The sequence below is a fragment of the Girardinichthys multiradiatus genome, chromosome 23 (assembly GCF_021462225.1).
Source record: "Girardinichthys multiradiatus isolate DD_20200921_A chromosome 23, DD_fGirMul_XY1, whole genome shotgun sequence".
Taxonomy (NCBI): Eukaryota; Metazoa; Chordata; class Actinopteri; order Cyprinodontiformes; family Goodeidae; genus Girardinichthys; species Girardinichthys multiradiatus.
In genome coordinates, this window is record NC_061815.1 from 23985709 (window position 1) to 24003965 (window position 18257).

General features: G+C 40.4%; 1 protein-coding gene across 3 annotated transcripts in view; it reads right to left on the reverse strand.

The window, feature by feature from the left end:
• Positions 1-1015: 1015 nt before the first annotated feature.
• LOC124860390 (A disintegrin and metalloproteinase with thrombospondin motifs 2-like) overlaps positions 1016-18257 on the reverse strand; it is a 228144-nt gene continuing 210902 nt past the window's right edge. For 2 of the 3 annotated variants that reach the window (XM_047353689.1, XM_047353688.1), the window contains 10 exons: positions 14871-15004; positions 14661-14784; positions 14159-14239; positions 13899-14062; positions 13642-13798; positions 13416-13551; positions 10632-10839; positions 9108-9237; positions 8441-8527; positions 1016-4710 (listed from right to left, as the gene is read on the reverse strand). In XM_047353689.1, coding sequence (XP_047209645.1) covers positions 1949-4710; positions 8441-8527; positions 9108-9237; positions 10632-10839; positions 13416-13551; positions 13642-13798; positions 13899-14062; positions 14159-14239; positions 14661-14784; positions 14871-15004 — 3983 coding nt within the window. In that variant the 3' untranslated portion in view covers positions 1016-1948. Of the gene's footprint in view, positions 4711-5922; positions 8528-9107; positions 9238-10631; positions 10840-13415; positions 13552-13641; positions 13799-13898; positions 14063-14158; positions 14240-14660; positions 14785-14870; positions 15005-18257 lie in introns of those variants that run through there. The other variant, XM_047353690.1, reaches the window with a different exon arrangement.

Consider the following 18257-nt stretch of genomic DNA (forward strand, 5'->3'; position numbering starts at 1 on the left):
TAGACTGCCAGTGTTTCTCAAATGCTTAAACACTGTTTTTTTTTTTTTTACTATTTACAGTTGATCGTATTTCAGTCCCTACAAATTTACTGTTATTCAAAAAAGCTACTTAATAACTAAACGCTCACATTGTAAATTAGTAAAAATGCATGATGTCCTCCAATTTCCAAATTAAAAACTTTTCCTCTATTCTTCTCTTTCTTTTTTTTTGCCCCACCTCTTTCATCTTCTTGCTTCTTTTTTGCCTTTTGTTTCCATCTCTGTGTTCATTGTAGTTAAAATAATCCCAAAGCAGTTTCTAATAAAGTTTTTATATATAAATATATTAAGTGGAGCAATATAGCCTTTAGCCATGAAGCTCCACTTGTGAAAGTAAATCTGTTGGGCTCCTTCTTGGCACTCGGACAATAATTCTGAGTGCTACTCTGCTGGACAGGACACAGAGGGGGGAAATGTAAACCCCCTTTGCCATGTAGCCTGAGATTGTAATGGATTCAGCCGTTTTAGGTATTTATTGATTATTCGATGTGGTGGTAATATTTTTTTTAAATGTCAAACTAACACTGCATAAAATAACAAAAACTTAAGTGTACATACTTTGAGAATTACTTTGTTAAATCAGTTTAAGCAACGGTTGCAAGTCCCCTGGTATGTGTTTCATATTTGGTCCATGACATTAAGATAGTTAGCACCAACTGGGTTGAATAGAGTGCACCAACTTTAAATCAAGGCAACAATCAGATTTTTCATTAGAAAGTTAAATGTTTCCTTTTAAAGTGCAAAAACAAACCGAGATACAGGTTATGATGATTACATTTAGCGTGATAGTCTTTTTGTCACCGTCAAGCAAGTCTTTAAAAGCAGATGTTAGGAGTTGGGCATGCCAAAACAAGACTACGGTAAGTACAATGCTATGTCTCCCCCTGGCTGTCAAATATTACATTACAGTCTTCCTCACCATTAAAAAAAACATTGAAGAAAAAACTTTTTTCCAGCAAAAATCACAAAACTCAGATGAATTGCAAATTATCAAAGGCATTTAAACTTTAATAAATATTTAACATTAGCTTCTTTTTCTTATGTACATATATAGTACAGAAAGATAGGCAATTTTTAGATGCTGTAAATCAAACATGTACAAATAATACAACTTTATCAGAGAAGAAAACAGACTGGCCCTTGGAGGTTTAGCTAAGATATGATGAAGAAAGACTTTTTTAATTTGTATTTCGTGCATAAACAAATGCGTAAGAAACATTTGAACTTTTAGCAACACTGATGAAAAAAGCACCACAACTGACCAAAAAACACGATCAATGGACATTTATTTCCTACATGGCTTGGTAGGAAGTTCAAGCACCAAATGTTTACAACAGCCTCTTAATGAATGTTTCACTCTAGATTCCTGAGAGTTTAGAAACCTTACAGAAAATCTTTGCTTTGGAAACTGCCCTGCTCTACCAAGTGTAAAAACTGATATCACATCTAACATGAACTGTTATGTCTAATATCCCCAGGACCACTTAGAAATGGTTTAATCTCATTTAAGGAGTTGGATGCAGTCATTGGCAGTCATGTAATATGTGAATTGGAGACTGTAGGTGCTAAATTCTGTTCTGTGAATGCTTGTAAAAATAATATTGTTTTAACAAAATCTTAAATCTTTGTACATGGTGACTAAATTCTCAGCCAACAGCACTGTTTGAGAAAAAGGGAAACAACTTGGCTTTTCAAAGGCCCTGTTTATTTCGCAGTACTGTGTCTACAAGCCAAATTGCATCAAATCTGTAATACTGAGCACGATATTTTCTGCCACAACTTTTGAGAATGATGCCTTTTGCTTGATTTTTAAGAGATGATCTCTTTGTTTCCCTTTGGATGGCATGATATAGAACATTGTTGCAGTCAAGAAGAGTTTATTCCCACAAGATAAATCCATAAGGCTGTTCTATTGTTCCGTGTGGCCCCTTTTCATCCTGAGGACAAAATTTCGCTTCTCCTCCAGAAGTTCTTGTATCCGTTTGTTCTTGGTTTGTTCTCTGAGGCTGACCCGGTGCTTTGGGATCAAATTGTTTTGAGAGACGTCACCGTCCACACCAACAACTCTGTTATCAAAGACGTCGATTGAATTTCTCTCATTGTACTCCGCAACATTTTGCTGAGGCTTCAAAGTGGAGATGATTTCAGGGGTTACTGTCACTTGTTCTTCCTTTGTGTGAGATTCCACAGTGGGTACTGGGGTGCCAGGTAGGTCTGAAGTCATTGTCGGAATGGGTACACCTACAGAGATGTATTCAGGCAGGTCCAGCCAGGGTGGAGAGGTTGTATCCTCTCCGTTTATAGTTGGGATCATCATGGAGAGGCTGTCCTCCAGCACAACGGTGTCTGTGATCCCTCTTGAACTGCTGTAGGACTCTTTAATGTCATCCCCACTTGGAAAGGTCCAGATGGTTTCTGTATCTTCACCAATACTTGTTACTGTGCTTTCACTATATGGAATAGTGCCTGTGACAGCCTCATCAGAGGGTGTTATAAAATCATCGATAGGGCCGGGTGTCGTCCCTATGTCTGTGCCGCCATGGTGTATGAGTGGAGTTCTGTTGGTAACCATTGCATCCCTACTGATGTATATAGGACTGAGTTTTGACTCAGAAGAAGGCAAGCTTACTACTGTAACTTGCACAACGCTGCTGGAGGGACTAGTGGAAGAAAACACCTCAGTAGGGGTGGGTGGTGTGGTAAAGTAAGAAGTTTTGTTTTTTCGGTTTGTCTTTATCTCTGTGACTTTATTTTTTTTGACATTGACCTTCAACTTAACAGCACTTTTTGGTGCTTGTTTTGGGTTGTTTTTAAGGTTGGTCTTTGTTTGAGGTTGTTTTGTGATAATTTTTTTTGGTTGAGTATTCTTTGGGGGACTGGTCCTTAAATGAACCTCCTTTTTAGGTACAGGTTTAGTTTTTTTCTCTGGAAATTTCTTGACTAGCGCTGTCTTTTTAGAAATGTTGATTGGAGTTTTCTTCCTGGGAGGATTGTTAACTGGAGAAGTATTTTTTGGAGTTGTATTCAGTGTAGATGCATTTTTGGCACTAGTGAATGGTGGATTAGCCTTTTTCACAATAGTCTTTGATGGAATAGCCGTCCTTGGTATCGTATTTGCTGGAGTGGACGTCTTCACAGTAGGTCTTGATGTAAAAGTCTTATTTGGTGCATTATTTATTGGAATCTTCTTTGCGGTAGGGTTTGATGGAATAGTCTTTTTGGGGGTAATATTTGCTGGAATCTTCTTCTTTACAGTTGGGTGTGCTAGAATATTCTGTTTTGGACTTGTGTTTGTTGCATTAGACTTTTTCACATTAGTTTTTAATGGAATAGTAGTCTTTGGAGTATTATTTAGTGGAGTGGTTTTCTTTGCAGTAGGGTTTGATGGAATAGTCTTTTTGGGGGTGTTTTTAGCTGGAGTGGTCTTTTTCACAGTTGGGTTTGGTAGAATATTTTTTTTGGCGCAGGTGCTTGGTGGGTTAGTCTTTTTCACAATAGTCTTTGATGAAATGGTCTTCTTTGGAGGCGTATTCTTTGGAGTGGTCTTCTTTGGAGTAAGGGTTGATGGTGAAGTCTTTTTGGGGGCTGTATTTGTTGGAGTGGGCTTCTTCCCATTGGAGTTTGTCACAATAATCTTTTTGGGAGCTCCATTTTTTTTATTAATACTTGTCATCTTTTGAAGATTGTTCCTTGGTGGAACATATTTTTTTGTAGTATTTCTTTGTGCTATTTCTTTTTTTAGATTTCCCTTTGATGGAACCAACTCTTTTTTGATTTGTGGCTTTATCTTCTTTTTAGGATTGAATTTTGGCCTAATGACTATTTTAGTACAGTTTTCTGTCGAACCTCTTGTTATATGAGTGGATTTTGGTGTAAGGACGTTGGCACTTGTTGTCTTAGCTGTTGAAGGAGTTAAAGTGCTCTGCAGCAGTGGATCTGTGATCTCAGCATTATGATGACTGGTAGTAAAAGAAGTGATGGTAGTAGGAAAAAAGGTGGAAAGGAAAGAAATTCTTGTAGTAGCTGGTGGATGTGTCGGAATTACTCTTGTGGTAGATGGTGAAGATGAGGTGAAATGGAGGGGTTGAGTTGTAGAAGCTGGAAAATTGTTGGTGGCAGAAGTTGAAAAAGTGTTGGGAATGGTGGTGGAGAGGAAAGGAAAACTCGTCGCAGCCAGCGGATAAGTGGGAATTATTTTTCTGGTTCTCAGTGAAGTGCTGGTGAAATGAAGGGTTTTGGTTGAGGAGACTTGGGAACGAGTGGCAGTAGAAGTTGAAACAGATCTGAAAAAGGCGGTGGGGAGGAAAGGAATGCTTGTTGCAACCAATTTATGTCTGGAAATTATTTTTGTTGTTCTTGTTGAAGATTCAGTGGAAAAAAGGGTTAAGGTTTTGGAGGCTGGGAGTTGAGTAGTAGTATCAGTGGAAGTGGTGGAGATGGCTGCTTTAGTAGGTTGAGCAGTGGTCAAGATGGAGCTCAGGTGGTTCTTGGCTGGAGTAGGAGTGACATTACTGTTGAGGGTGGATGTACCAGTGGAGTTAGGTTCAGCTTTGGTGCTGTTGATGCTGTTGCAGGTCTTGCAGCATAAACGCCAGTAGTCTGGTAGAGAGCAGTAGCGCTGCAGAGCCTCCATATGACAAAACACAGAGCGGTCTCTCGTACATGATAGGCCTGTGAAGGAGAGACAAAAAACTTAGACAGGGAACAGAAAAGACCAATAAGCAAAGTATACTATCGCTAAGTTAAAAAATGTGTTCTGGAAAACATTATTGTGTGTGTGTGTGTGTGTGTAATTAGCATAATACAGTAGTAAAGCCAGACCATCAGCAGAGGATGCAGGAAGGTAGAGGAGAAAACAACTTAAGAACAGCCATTAGATAAGTCCAGAGCAGCTGAAATAAAATAACTGCCAGTCTTGTGTTGTCAATAAAACCTTTTTCTGGTGTAAGATGAACTGACCATTCTTAAACCAACCACTCAGTACAAATTAGTGAAGTCCAGATCCACCTCCTGGTAATGAATCCAGATTCACAGCATTTTTAACTGATTAGTACTGGGACTACCTGCCAAATCTCAGCACCCTTTGATAGTCTACTGTCTGTGACTGTGTCAGCCCTACCCAGAGCAAGATACAGCAAGATACAGATACAGCAAAAAACAGCCTTTTGCATTAGCGGTTTTTTATCAATCACAACCTAATTTCATGTGCACCCCTTGCAAAACGGTGTTATTGTTAATTGAAATTATTTTGTTGATCAAATCTGGGTTTTCCTCTTAGAATGTAAGTCTTTTTCACCTTTTTATTTGACATTTATAGCAATTAAGACACAGCTCCAGCTTCCAGAGAAACACTTGTCATTGGGTTTTATGACATTCAAAACAAAAACTAGCTTCCGAAAGTTAAAGCTATTTCTGGAAGTTTTCCCCCACAAATAAACTGTAATATATTAATTATCAATGAACCATATCAGAACAGATTGAAGATGCCAGCATAGCCTAGCAAAACGCAAGACATATGTTTGAAGACTGTAGCTACATGTGTCAAGTCACACAGTGTACATTGAGAAACAACTGTTAATGCTATGTGCGTGAAGAATAGATACAGCAGTGTCCAGACTTTCATTGTTGTGTTAGGTGTTATAATGATGAACTGTCATGTGGTACTTTACAGCAGTCTAAAGCTACAGAGGTTTCAGGCATACATGTGACATTATTTTATTAACTGTAATTACATGTTCGATTGTCGGTGTCGACTGATGTTTATTCTTAAATGACTCGGATATGTATCAGGGACCAAAAAAATCCCTAGTGGAAATAACTATACTGTGTTACTGCAACACCTGATGTTTTCTGTCGTACAAATTCCTGCAGAGTGAAAAGTCACACTTTTTAAAACATTTTTATTGATACAACTTTGCTGTTGAGAATGACAGGAACTGAAACAATGAGATGTATGCCCCCACCTCCAGCTCATTAATTAGGTATATAGATATTTTTTTTTTTTTAAGAAAAATAATTCAACTGTATCGAAAGTTACAAGTTCACAGTCACTTTGGTAAAACACTTGATTACTTGGAAATCAACAAGTCAATCTGGTAATTGACTGAGAAAGAAAACATGAAGTACATAACTTATATTAGCTTTTTAAAGAAAATAAAGAATTTTCATGATGATGTAAAAACTGGAATGGCACATTAAGTGTCATATGAAACATTTACAAAACATTAATAAAATTTCCCTGATAAATCAAAGTGCATATAGACGCAGTGCACGTAGTCCATCTGAATGTTTCTTCGAAAGTTAGCCAGCCCCAAGCAGCAGGCCAGTGAAGCCACAAAACAGTTACCCATAGTATAGAATATTATAGAAGAAGATAACAGTCATGAACATTATTAAATACAGTCAACACCAATTTTATATACAGTATCGCACTGCTAGGTCTGGCTTGGTCTCGTACAGTCCAACTCCAGCAGAAGGAAACCTTGGATAGCTCGCTACATAGTCACAACAGAAATATGTGATCACAATACAATGACAAGTCTGAAGTGTTGTTTTTTTGTTCTCCAAGATGCCATATGTTTCAGTACCCTAGGCCCTTTAAAAATCCTTTCCAGTAGTCGGACACTGATCCGACATCAGCTTGATAGGTTTTGATGGTTGGCGGGTGTGAGTTTGTTAAGTTGAAGCTGCCTCTATTCTGAGTGAAACTTTGAATGAGTAAAGCCATCTCTTTCACAGATAAATGCCATTACATTCAATCCAAGATAAGGCATTGTTCATGTAGTTAATGTTCGTAAAAAACATAAAGTGAGACCACCGGACGCTCTAAAAAAGAAAATCAAAGTTTATGAGGTATTTCTGTATCTGATCGCAGTGTGTTAAAAGCCCAAATGATTTAGCACCCCCGCAAACATGCTCCTACATGAAGAGATACGCATCCACCCTTGCACATGTACTCATGGACTTGCACGTGGACAGGTGCATGCTCTCACAGACATGTGTCCAAACATCCTGGTGATGAATGCAATAATAAAATGTGATCCTATCCTGAAAGAAAAACAAGAAGCAACAAATAAACCACCGATCCATCTGAGCGAATGGAGAGGCAACTAACTGACCAAGTCCTGCATAATATGGGTCAAACCTGTTCCCAACAAAACACTTTGCCTTTATTAAATATTTATCTGTATTCATGTAAAATCATTAAAAAAATACACATAACAGTCAAGGATCTAAGCGATCAATAGCAGTCCAAAGGTTTTAGGCAAATAAGCAACAGCTTATTCATGGTAAAACGTTATTAATATTATTGGTACTCATATAGATTTAGATTTATAGGTATATATAAATACAAATATATTTATAGATGTATTGTTTAAAGTCTGCAAGCACAAATAAGCTGCATTTATTGAACTTTTGTATAACAGTCAAAGAGAGGATGGCTGATGATGAGGTGGAATGGGAAGCAACCTCAAGTGGTCAAACTACCCTGTTTTTTATTTTTTATTTTGAATTCTTCTTTTCTTATCATCCGCCAGTTCACTTTGCAAAAATAAAATCAACCAGAAAAAAAAAAAAGATCCCATTACTTCTTGTCACTGTGCTGAGCTCCTGTCAATCTGGAAATGGGAGCGCCATTTTCATCCCCGAATGGAACCGAGATGTCAAGATGAGCACTTTAGCAAAGCTGTCCTCAGATCACATTCACAATAAAGCTTTCATATTTTTTAGATATAGATATTTTTTCTATATAGATATTTATGTACCATTTCTGATTATTTTCACATCTCTTTTTCTCCTACATTGACAGTGCACTACAAAAAGAAAAAAAAAAGAAAAGCCCTGCTGCGTCCCAGGTGTGGTAATCCATAACATCACGCAGCGAGCTGGCGCAAACCATGGCCACCAAATGCAGAGAGGAGTGGGGATCCCCTCACACATAAACGGCCCTTCGACACATCACAGGAGGTGTCAGTGAAAACCCGTTTGCCACTTGGAATCCTTTTCACACCACGTTTTTTCTTGATCTTTTGAGTTTTCGACTGGCCAGCGGTTACAACACAATGCTCCACAGAGGAGAGATAGATAAAGAGAGACAGAGCAAGAGAGAACCAACTAGCACACACAGGAGCCAGAGACCTCCCCCAGCCAGAGCCGCCTCAGACACAGAGAGAGAGAGAGACAACATCCCCCCCAAAAGAGAAGCAAAAGCTATGCCGGTCGCTCATACGGGCGTGGGCACAGGCACAAGGCGCAGCAGGAAGGGCAGGTCAGGGGGCCAGCCGGGGCCGGCCCTGCAGAGATAGGAGGACAGAGATGGGCAGGGCCCAGCAGAGGACAGACATGCAGCTGCGACTGTCGCTGTGAAGGCTGGGCTGGGAGCTGTAGAGGGAGGTTTTACGTGATGAGATCCTTGGGTAGTTGGGGTTGGGGCGGGAAAGCCAGTGGATCAGAATGTTGCCATTCTTGTTGAGGTCTGATGAGCCCTCTGCAAAGGAGACACAGAAATAGTAGAAAATCTATGAGGTAAAATACAGAAAGTGTGCTTGAAAGAGGGTGTGATGCTTTCTGACAGGTTCAAAAATTGTTTATAAACTTGTTATAACTTCTTTTTGCATATATCTAGACAGTTTTTTTTTCACATACAAAGAAATCTGGATTTGTTTTACAGGATTATTTCATAACAGTTACCAAAAGATGAGGAATAAAAGTGAATGTCGGCAAAGAATATATAATTTTAAACAACCACCAAAAGCACCACTGCTGTGCTCTAGTTACTTTTAAACTGAAGCCTAAAAATGATGAAAATCATTACACCACAGATATGGCTACGACCAACCAACAAAGGACAAGCATTTGATGTATGATTTTAGGTTTCAGAAAGAATGAAAAATGTAATGAAATCCTTTTATGATCAATAATAATTAATTTGCTGGTGCATACCACACCTAAGGAAATAGAGGTGAACTCGGAAGATGTTTGGGTGGTTTTCAGACTAAACTTGGTTAGCCTGGACCCTTTAGGTAATGGCAGATAATTATTTGTAGTGGAGTTTGTTTAACACCTACTGCGACATGGTTCCATTCGACAAACTCTGATTGTGTCAGGCTTGCTGTCTAGACAAAGTCCAATGGTGTTGTCCCTGGTGTGGCACAGTGCCTGCCTCTGCTGCGTCCCGTTTCCACAAGTCACTGAACACTGGCAGCACAGGACAATAATACACATGCAATGCAATTAACTATTTATTTAGGATAAGTACAATTATTTTCATGCAAACACATCAATATTTACAGGGGTTGGACAATCAAACTGAAACACCTGGTTTTAGACCACAATAATTTATTAGTATGGTGTAGGGCCTCCTTTTGCGGCCAATACAGCGTCAATTTGTCTTGGGAATGACATATACAAGTCCTACACAGTGGTCAGAGGGATTTTAAGCCGTTCTTCTTGCAGGATAGTGGCCAGGTCACTACGTGATACTGGTGGAGGAAAACGTTTCCTGACTCGCTCCTCCAAAACACCCCAAAGTGGCTCAATAATATTTAGATCTGGTGACTGTGCAGGCCATGGGAGATGTTCAACTTCACTTTCATGTTCATCAAACCAATCTTTCACCAGTCTTGCTGTGTGTATTGGTGCATTGTCATCCTGATACATGGCACCGCCTTCAGGATATAATGTTTGAACCATTGGATGCACATGGTCCTCAAGAATGGTTCGGTAGTTCTTGGCAGTGATGCGCCCATCTAGCACAAGTATTGGGCCAAGGGAATGCCATGATATGGCAGCCCAAACCATCACTGATCCACCCCCATACTTCACTCTGGGCATGCAACAGTCTTGGTGGTACGCTTCTTTGGGGCTTCTCCACACCGTAACTCTCCCGGATGTGGGGAAAACAGTAAAGGTGGACTCATCAGAGAACAATACATGTTTTACATTGTCCACAGCCCAAGATTTGCGCTCCTCGCACCATTGAAACCGACGTTTGGCATTAGCATGAGTGACCAAAGGTTTGGCTATAGCAGCCCGGCCATGTATATTGACTCTGTGGAGCTCCTGACGGACAGTTCTGGTGGAAACAGGAGAGTTGAGGTGCACATTTAATTCTGCCGTGATTTGGGCAGCCGTGGTTTTATGTTATTTATATACAATCCAGGTTAGCACCCGAACATCCCTTTCAGACAGCTTCCTCTTGCGTCCACAGTTAATCCTGTTGGATGTGGTTCATCCTTCTTGGTGGTATGCTGACATTACCCTGGATACCGTGGCTCGTGATACATCACAAAGACTTGCTGTCTTGGTCACAGATGCGCCAGCAAGACGTGCACCAACAATTTGTCCTCTTTTGAACTCTGGTATGTCACCCATAATGTTGTGTGCATTTCAATAATTTGAGCAAAACTGTGCTCTTACCCTGCTAATTGAACCTTCACACTCTGCTCTTACTGGTGCAATGTGCAATCAATGAAGACTGGCTACCAGGCTGGTCCAATTTAGCCATGAAACCTCCCACACTAAAATGACAGGTGTTTCAGTTCCATTGTCCAACCCCTGTAAATTTTTTGATTCATTTCTTGGGTGCATACCGGTGACCAGGGGTCAACTTTCCACTGCGTGGGGCAAGGATATCGGTTGCAGGACCTGCGGGACTCTGGACGGTCGTCGCTGCAGTGTTTATTGTGAATGAGGCGTGTCGTGTTGTCCTCCGAAGGCTGAACACAGGTGACAGAGCGTACTTGCATGCCCGTCTTTCCACAGAGCTTACTGCAGTTCTGCCACTCCCCTGTCACCCAGCTGCAAGAAAAAAAAAATAATTAGGGGAAACAAAGGTGACCAAACTAAGAATTGCAAAAACAAAGTAATTTGAAAGTGGTAGAAGCTTAAAGCTGTCCAAACGTAGTCATTATACATAATCAGGTATAACATTATGACATCCCACCTCACACTCTGTTAGGCCCCCTATTGCTGCTTAAACAGCCCTGACTTGTCAAGGCTTGGAAACCAATAGACCCCTGAAGGTGTGCTGTGGTATTTGACACCAAGATGTCAGCTGCAGAACCTTTAAGTCCTGTAAGTTGCAGGGTAGGCCGCTCAGGGGTCTGACTTGTTTGTCCAGCACACCCCACAGATGCTTAATTGGACATCTGGGGAATTTGGAGATCAAACTCACAAACTTGAAGTGAAGCACTTTTCCTTTGTGGTATGGTACCTCAACCACCCTCAGAGAAGACTGTGTATGTTACACAGGCAAGTAACGCTGAAAACATTACTCTTTGGACCAGGCCATCTTCTTCCATTATTCTGTGGTTTAGTTCTAATTATTAGTTGGTGGTCCTCTCATTGGTGGACAGGAGACATAGTGGGAACCCGGACTGGTCTGAGGCTATGCAGCCTCATATGAAACATTCGGACATTGTTCCATTAAAGGCTGCATTAACATCTTTAGCAATTTGAACTACTACAGCTCTTCTGTTGTTTCTCTCCACATGTGCATCAAATATCCCACAGTTTTTGGATGTTTTGACCCAGTGACTGAGCCATCTCAGTTTGGTCCATGTCACGTTTACTCAAATAGTTACGCTCATCAAATTTTCCTGCTTTACCACATTAACTTGGTAAAATATTCACTTGCTGCCTGCCTACAAACAGATACCATGATGAATGTTCAATGTTTTTCACTACAACCGACACTGGTTATAATGCTATGCCTAATCTGACTGTATTTACCACAAAAAAAAACTGATAAAAATGGCGTATACAGGTCCTTCCCAAAATATTAGCATATTGTGATAAAGTTCATTATTTTCCATAATGTCATGATGAAAAATTTAACATTCATATATTTTAGATTCAACTAACTGAAATATTTCAGGTCTTTTATTGTCTTAATACGGATGATTTTGGCATACAGCTCATGAAAACCCAAAATTCCTATCTCACAAAATCAGCATATCATTAAAAGGGTCTCTAAACGAGCTATGAACCTAATCATCTGAATCAACGAGTTAACTCTAAAAACCTGCAAAAGATTCCTGAGGCCTTTAAAACTCCCAGCCTGGTTCATCACTCAAAACCCCAATCATGGGTAAGACTGCCGACCTGACTGCTGTCCAGAAGGCCACTATTGACACCCTCAAGCAAGAGGGTAAGACACAGAAATAAATTTCTGAACAAATAGGCTGTTCCCAGAGTGCTGTATCAAGGCACCTCAGTGGGAAGTCTGTGGGAAGGAAAAAGTGTGGCAGAAAACGCTGCACAACGAGAAGAGGTGACCGGACCCTGAGGAAGATTGTGGAGAAGGGCCGATTCCAGACCTTGGGGGACCTGCGGAAGCAGTGGACTGAGTCTGGAGTAGAAACATCCAGAGCCACCGTGCACAGGCGCGTGCAGGAAATGGGCTACAGGTGCCGCATTCCCCAGGTCAAGCCACTTTTGAACCAGAAACAGCGGCAGAAGCGCCTGACCTGGGCTACAGAGAAGCAGCACTGGACTGTTGCTCAGTGGTCCAAAGTACTTTTTTCGGATGAAAGCAAATTCTGCATGTCATTCGGAAATCAAGGTGCCAGAGTCTGGAGGAAGACTGGGGAGGAGGAAATGCCAAAATGCCAGAAGTCCAGTGTCAAGTACCCACAGTCAGTGATGGTCTGGGGTGCCGTGTCAGCTGCTGGTGTTGGTCCACTGTGTTTTATCAAGGGCAGGGTCAATGCAGCTAGCTATCAGGAGATTTTGGAGCACTTCATGCTTCCATCTGCTGAAAAGCTTTATGGAGATGAAGATTTCATTTTTCAGCATGACCTGGCACCTGCTCACAGTGCCAAAACCACTGGTAAATGGTTTACTGACCATGGTATCACTGTGCTCAATTGGCCTGCCAACTCTCCTGACCTGAACCCCATAGAGAATCTGTGGGATATTGTGAAGAGAACGTTGAGAGACTCAAGACCTAACACTCTGGATGAGCTAAAGGCCGCTATCGAAGCATCCTGGGCCTCCATAAGACCTCAGCAGTGCCACAGGCTGATTGCCTCCATGCCACGCCGCATTGAAGCAGTCATTTCTGCAAAAGGATTCCCGACCAAGTATTGAGTGCATAACTGTACATGATTATTTGAAGGTTGACGTTTTTTGTATTAAAAACACTTTTCTTTTATTGGTCGGATGAAATATGCTAATTTTGTGAGATAGGAATTTGGGGTTTTCATGAGCTGTATGCCAAAATCATCCGTATTAAGATAATAAAAGACCTGAAATATTTCAGTTAGTGTGCAATGAATCTAAAATATATGAATGTTAAATTTTCATCATGACATTATGGAAAATGATTAACTTTATCACAATATGCGAATATTTTGAGAAGGACCTGTACATACATCGGTGGAGGGCAAGGCTTCTGGTTGCAGTCTCTCATGTCTCCTCTGGGCTTCATGTTGGACTTGTTACAGAAGATTTTGTGAACCATCTTGCTGTCAACCTTTCTTCTGCAGCCATATCGCAGATACTGCTTCCCTAAAGAAAAGGCAAAGGTAGATAATTGTAGCATATAATAATGAGGAAGCAAAATGTGACTGCTGTTTTCTCCTTGGATTTTTTCCATACCTCCACCACATGCTTTGGAGCAGTAGGACCATCTCTTCGGAGCCCATTCGTAGGCACTGTCCTCCACAAGCATGTTGTCCTGAATGGTCGAGTCACCATCAATATTCATCAAGTATTTATACGACAAATTTACATCCTCATCTCCATGTAATTTCATCTGTAACAGAGATCAGCAAAGAGAAACCAATGAAAACTGGTTGAATTTAAGATTTGTGATCACAAAAACATAATGTGCAATTCACTCCTGTTGTTAGTACCATTATCAGAATTCCATGTCTGAGGGGCCCTGTGCTCTGAAGAGTTTCCTTGTCCTTGTCATTCTCATATTCCCACTCCACCCCCTTCTCTATGACAGAACGGGTTTCTGGGTATTCCGTTTCCCCATTTAGGAAAAACAGTCCTGAAGCCACGTTTTTAACAGCTGTAGATGAACGAGAAAGAAAAAATTCTTCATAAAAAAAGCTAACAAATACAGATGTGCATGACAGAAATAGAGGCAAGGCTTGGTGCAACGTACCAAAAGTGTGTGAGGTGCCTTTCAGCTCTTGAATCAGTAAATGTCTTGCTCCTCTAGGGATTTCCAGAACTTTAAGGAAGCCTGAAATGACACACTCAAAGAGTTTGTTGGATCTAATATCTTTAAGCCCTCCTTCTTCAAAGAGCTCAATTTGCAGTTTCCTGACAGAACACCTAAGCAGAAAAGCTGTCTCACTGGAAAACTTTTTATTATTTTGAGCCTGAAAAAATAGACTCTTCCAGGAATCCTGTTCTCATAGGTCTGCCTGACTTCAGTAGTTAGATAATAGACTCAACATTAGCTCATAAACTTTTGACGTAAGTTCTTGGCAATGTTCTCATGGAAACATATGGTCAAATTTCCCTCAGGTTTAGGGACTTTTCATGCATCTTCCTCTAGAGGGCGATGTTTATTTAGGTATAAGACAACGAAGACAGGAGAAAAGACTACATTCAAGCAGTTTTTCTTTTCAGACGAAACCAACTCAGTTTTGTCTGTTTACCTTGCTTTTTAGCAGTCCGCATGATTGTGTCTTTGAAGGTTTTGCAGTGGGAGTTGTCGCCTCCGCACACTCCACACTTGTCCTCCAGCTTCGGGGAGCCCACCACGCCATCACAGCCAACCTTCTGTAAGTGAAAACCAAGGAAGCTGATCAGAATAAGTGCAGCTGTTTAACTTTGAGGCACACAACCACACATATAAAGTGACTCACCACACAGTCTCCACGCACACACACACTGTGCGGGTCTTTGTACGAGCAGAGTGTGCCGTCCAGCACCAGTTTATCCATGAGGACCACATCTCTGGTTTCCCTTGACTGGCAATATAGGTTGCAGCGTTTGTCAGCTAGGGAGCAAACACATTTTCACATTAAACAATAAATCTTTTGTTCCAGTTTATCCTGACTGTGTAATTGCATCAGCTAACACAGATGATCCTATATTTATTCATGCCAGTGGCAGAATTAAAGTAATCTTCTTACTTGAACATGTTTTTTTTTTTTGGAAAAGATACAGATATGTGTTAAAATATGATATAACAATGTGTCAAAGAAAAATAAACCTTGTCTGACATATTTGTTATAAAAGAACATGCACAAAATGAATTCAATTGTGAGTCTGTTGTGCAGGAGTCAAAATAGACCATGCTCTGAACCCTCTTATTAACCCTGATTATTTGGGGAAAGCTGTTTTTAATCACCTCAACTGGTGAGAAACAGCAACTCTCTGTAGTTAGTCTGTGGCAAGTGAAAACTATAAAAAAGGAAAGTAACGCCTGAACTGCCAATGGTGATGGTGTATGAGGTAAAAGAGAATCCAAGGATCACAGATACGGCCATCCTAAAGAATCTGAGGCAAGCCGGTGGCAAGACCTCAAGGCAGACAGTCCAATGGACTGCTGGATTCCATGGATGTAGTCCAAGGAGCACAGGGCTTCTTGTAGTAAGGCACACAAAAGCCCAATTGATCTTTGCAAAATCTCATCTAGACAAAGAAGAAGTTCTGGTCTTATGTTTTATGGTGAGATGAAACAGAAATTTAATTGTGTAGCCACAATGATGTAGCTTTTATTTAGCGTAAAAAAGAGAAGCGGTCAACCCCAAGAATATCATTTCCAAGGTCAAACACAGTGCAGAGAACATAATGATTTTGGGTTCTTTATCAGCTAATGGGGCATGCAACTAAATCAAAGTAAATGGCAAGATAAAGGAAGACAACATCAAGATTCTCAACAACAATATCAGGCAGTCTGCAGAGATCTTGGGCAAATTTGGAGGCTTTAGCATATTATAACCCAAAAGACACATCTCAAGAAGAGAAGAAAAGGTTAGATGACAAAAATATTAACGGATTGGACAGGCCCATCCAAATTCTGATTTAAATCTGAGAGGAAGAATCTGTGTTTCTAGAGAATCTGTGAGGGAGTTTAAGATTAGGGTAATGGCAAAGATGCCTTCTAACCTCAAAGACTAAGAGCTCATCACCAAAGATGAATGGTCAAAGATACCATTGAAGACATGCAAAACGTTTGTTAGCAGTTATTATGAGAAGGGTTTGGCTGCTGTGACAGCCAATAGAGGCTTTTCCACTGGTGATTGAGAAAGGATAAATCATTTTGTGAAGGACATTTTTTTAATTTAAAATAAAAGCAGATATTTTGCCCCCAGTGGTACCCCTTGTACAATGTCTTATTGTCTTTTGGGAGATGCCTGTCAAATTTCCAAACAAAAAACAACTTCTTGGTTGAATAAACATAACTCTAAACCTAAATATCTAAGGGGTATGAATATTTTTTAGCCTAACTGATTATAAATAATTGTGATAATTTGAATGAGATCTTAGTGAGTGAACATAACGATGAGTCTCATTGTGTCTCTGAGTCACACTACGACTACATGAGCCCACAGAAACTAAACCTGGCAGACTGTCCCAGTGAGAATGAACACTCCTACTTCATAACACACATGGCCACTATCCAGAGACCTTGTCTGTCAATGCTTTGACTCTAATGAACAGATGGCAGACGTGCAACTAATCTACTACTGCTTGCTTCACAATAATGGGAACCTCTGGTAAAGATGTGTGAAGAGTCTTAAAATATCTGTTCAAATATATCAATCTTTTATTGCAGTAGCATAGAGTACTCTCAAACAGAAAACATATATGAAGATGCAACCTTTAATTTGAGTATATTCATTCAGAGGGAAAAAGAATCCCATGTTCAGAACGTCAGGATTAAGTCTTTTATAACATTTCATAAGGTTGGAGCATTCAGCGAGAGTGATCTTTGACTATTCCTCTTTGCACAATAACTCTAGATTGTCCAGAGTCCTGGGTCCTCACAGGCTTTATTCTCTTCAGCTTACCCCACAGGTTTTCTGGAGGATTTAGGTCTGGGGACTGAGGTGGTCATGAAAGACTGTTGATTATGTGTCTGGTAAATCATTTCTGTGCTGATAGGGTTATATGTTATGGATTATTATACAGCAGAAAGACCCAATGATGGCCCATGCCATTGTTTATGGTGTGTTCATGATTTTGTTTAGACTTTTAGTTTGTATTCATTAAACGTTTCTTGAAATTTCGGTTGGACCCTGCCTTTTTGATGGTGTTACACTCTTACTTACTTTTGAGTTAATTAAGCTGGGTTTAGTCTGCAATCAACCCACCTGCAGCTACGTTTCTTTACTGCCATAAGTGTATTTTCCAAATCCTTGCGGTTTATTAGTCAATAAAGTTTGGTAGAATCTTGTGCAGTTATTTTTTTACAATATTTGAGTAATGCATCTTGCATGTCTGCTGCCTGACACACTGTTACTTAACACATTCTCTGTTTTCTAGGTGCGCCATCAGATTTGTTTCAAAGTGTTGTGGTATTTTAAAGAGTCCATTATGTAATTTACTCCAACAGGGTTCCCAGGAACAGACCTACAGCATCATATATCTTCCGTAATACTTAACAGTGGGCATGAGGTGCTTCTCCACATACTCATAGCATTACCAATAGATGTACTAGGTGCTTTCTAATAAAGCATGTCCACAGCGCAGTGACACCTGATCAAACCAGTGTTGTTCAAATGTATTCAGTGCAGTCAAAAAGAGACACTGCCGAGGCACTGTATTTATAGCATCAGCATGATATACTATTCATAAATCAACCCGCTCACTCTCCGCCAGTCTGCTCTTCTCCCAGTACCATTAACACATAATAATAGTCATAACATTACAGTTTAAAGCAACAGAAAAAAGCCTTCCCTTTTTTTAAGACCAGCTGTGAGGGGGCAGAAGGTTGTTGGGCTTAACCAGGGAGGGAACAAGAACTGAACTACACATGAGAGAACAAAAAAGACTGGTAAAAACTCTTAATCCCACAATGCACAGTACAAACCCTTTTTTCATAACAGTTCCCAGGAGGGAGGAGTCACAGCTGGAATCCCTGTGACATCATAGAGCTTCAAAACTCAAGGCACACCAGATCTCTTTCAAGCGCACGAGAGTCTTGATCTTGCTGGCTGACTAAGTTTTCTTCGGTGACAGTATCACCGAAGAAAACTTTGGACCACATGTAAAGTACGGTTCGCTGTCAGTATGTCTGATGA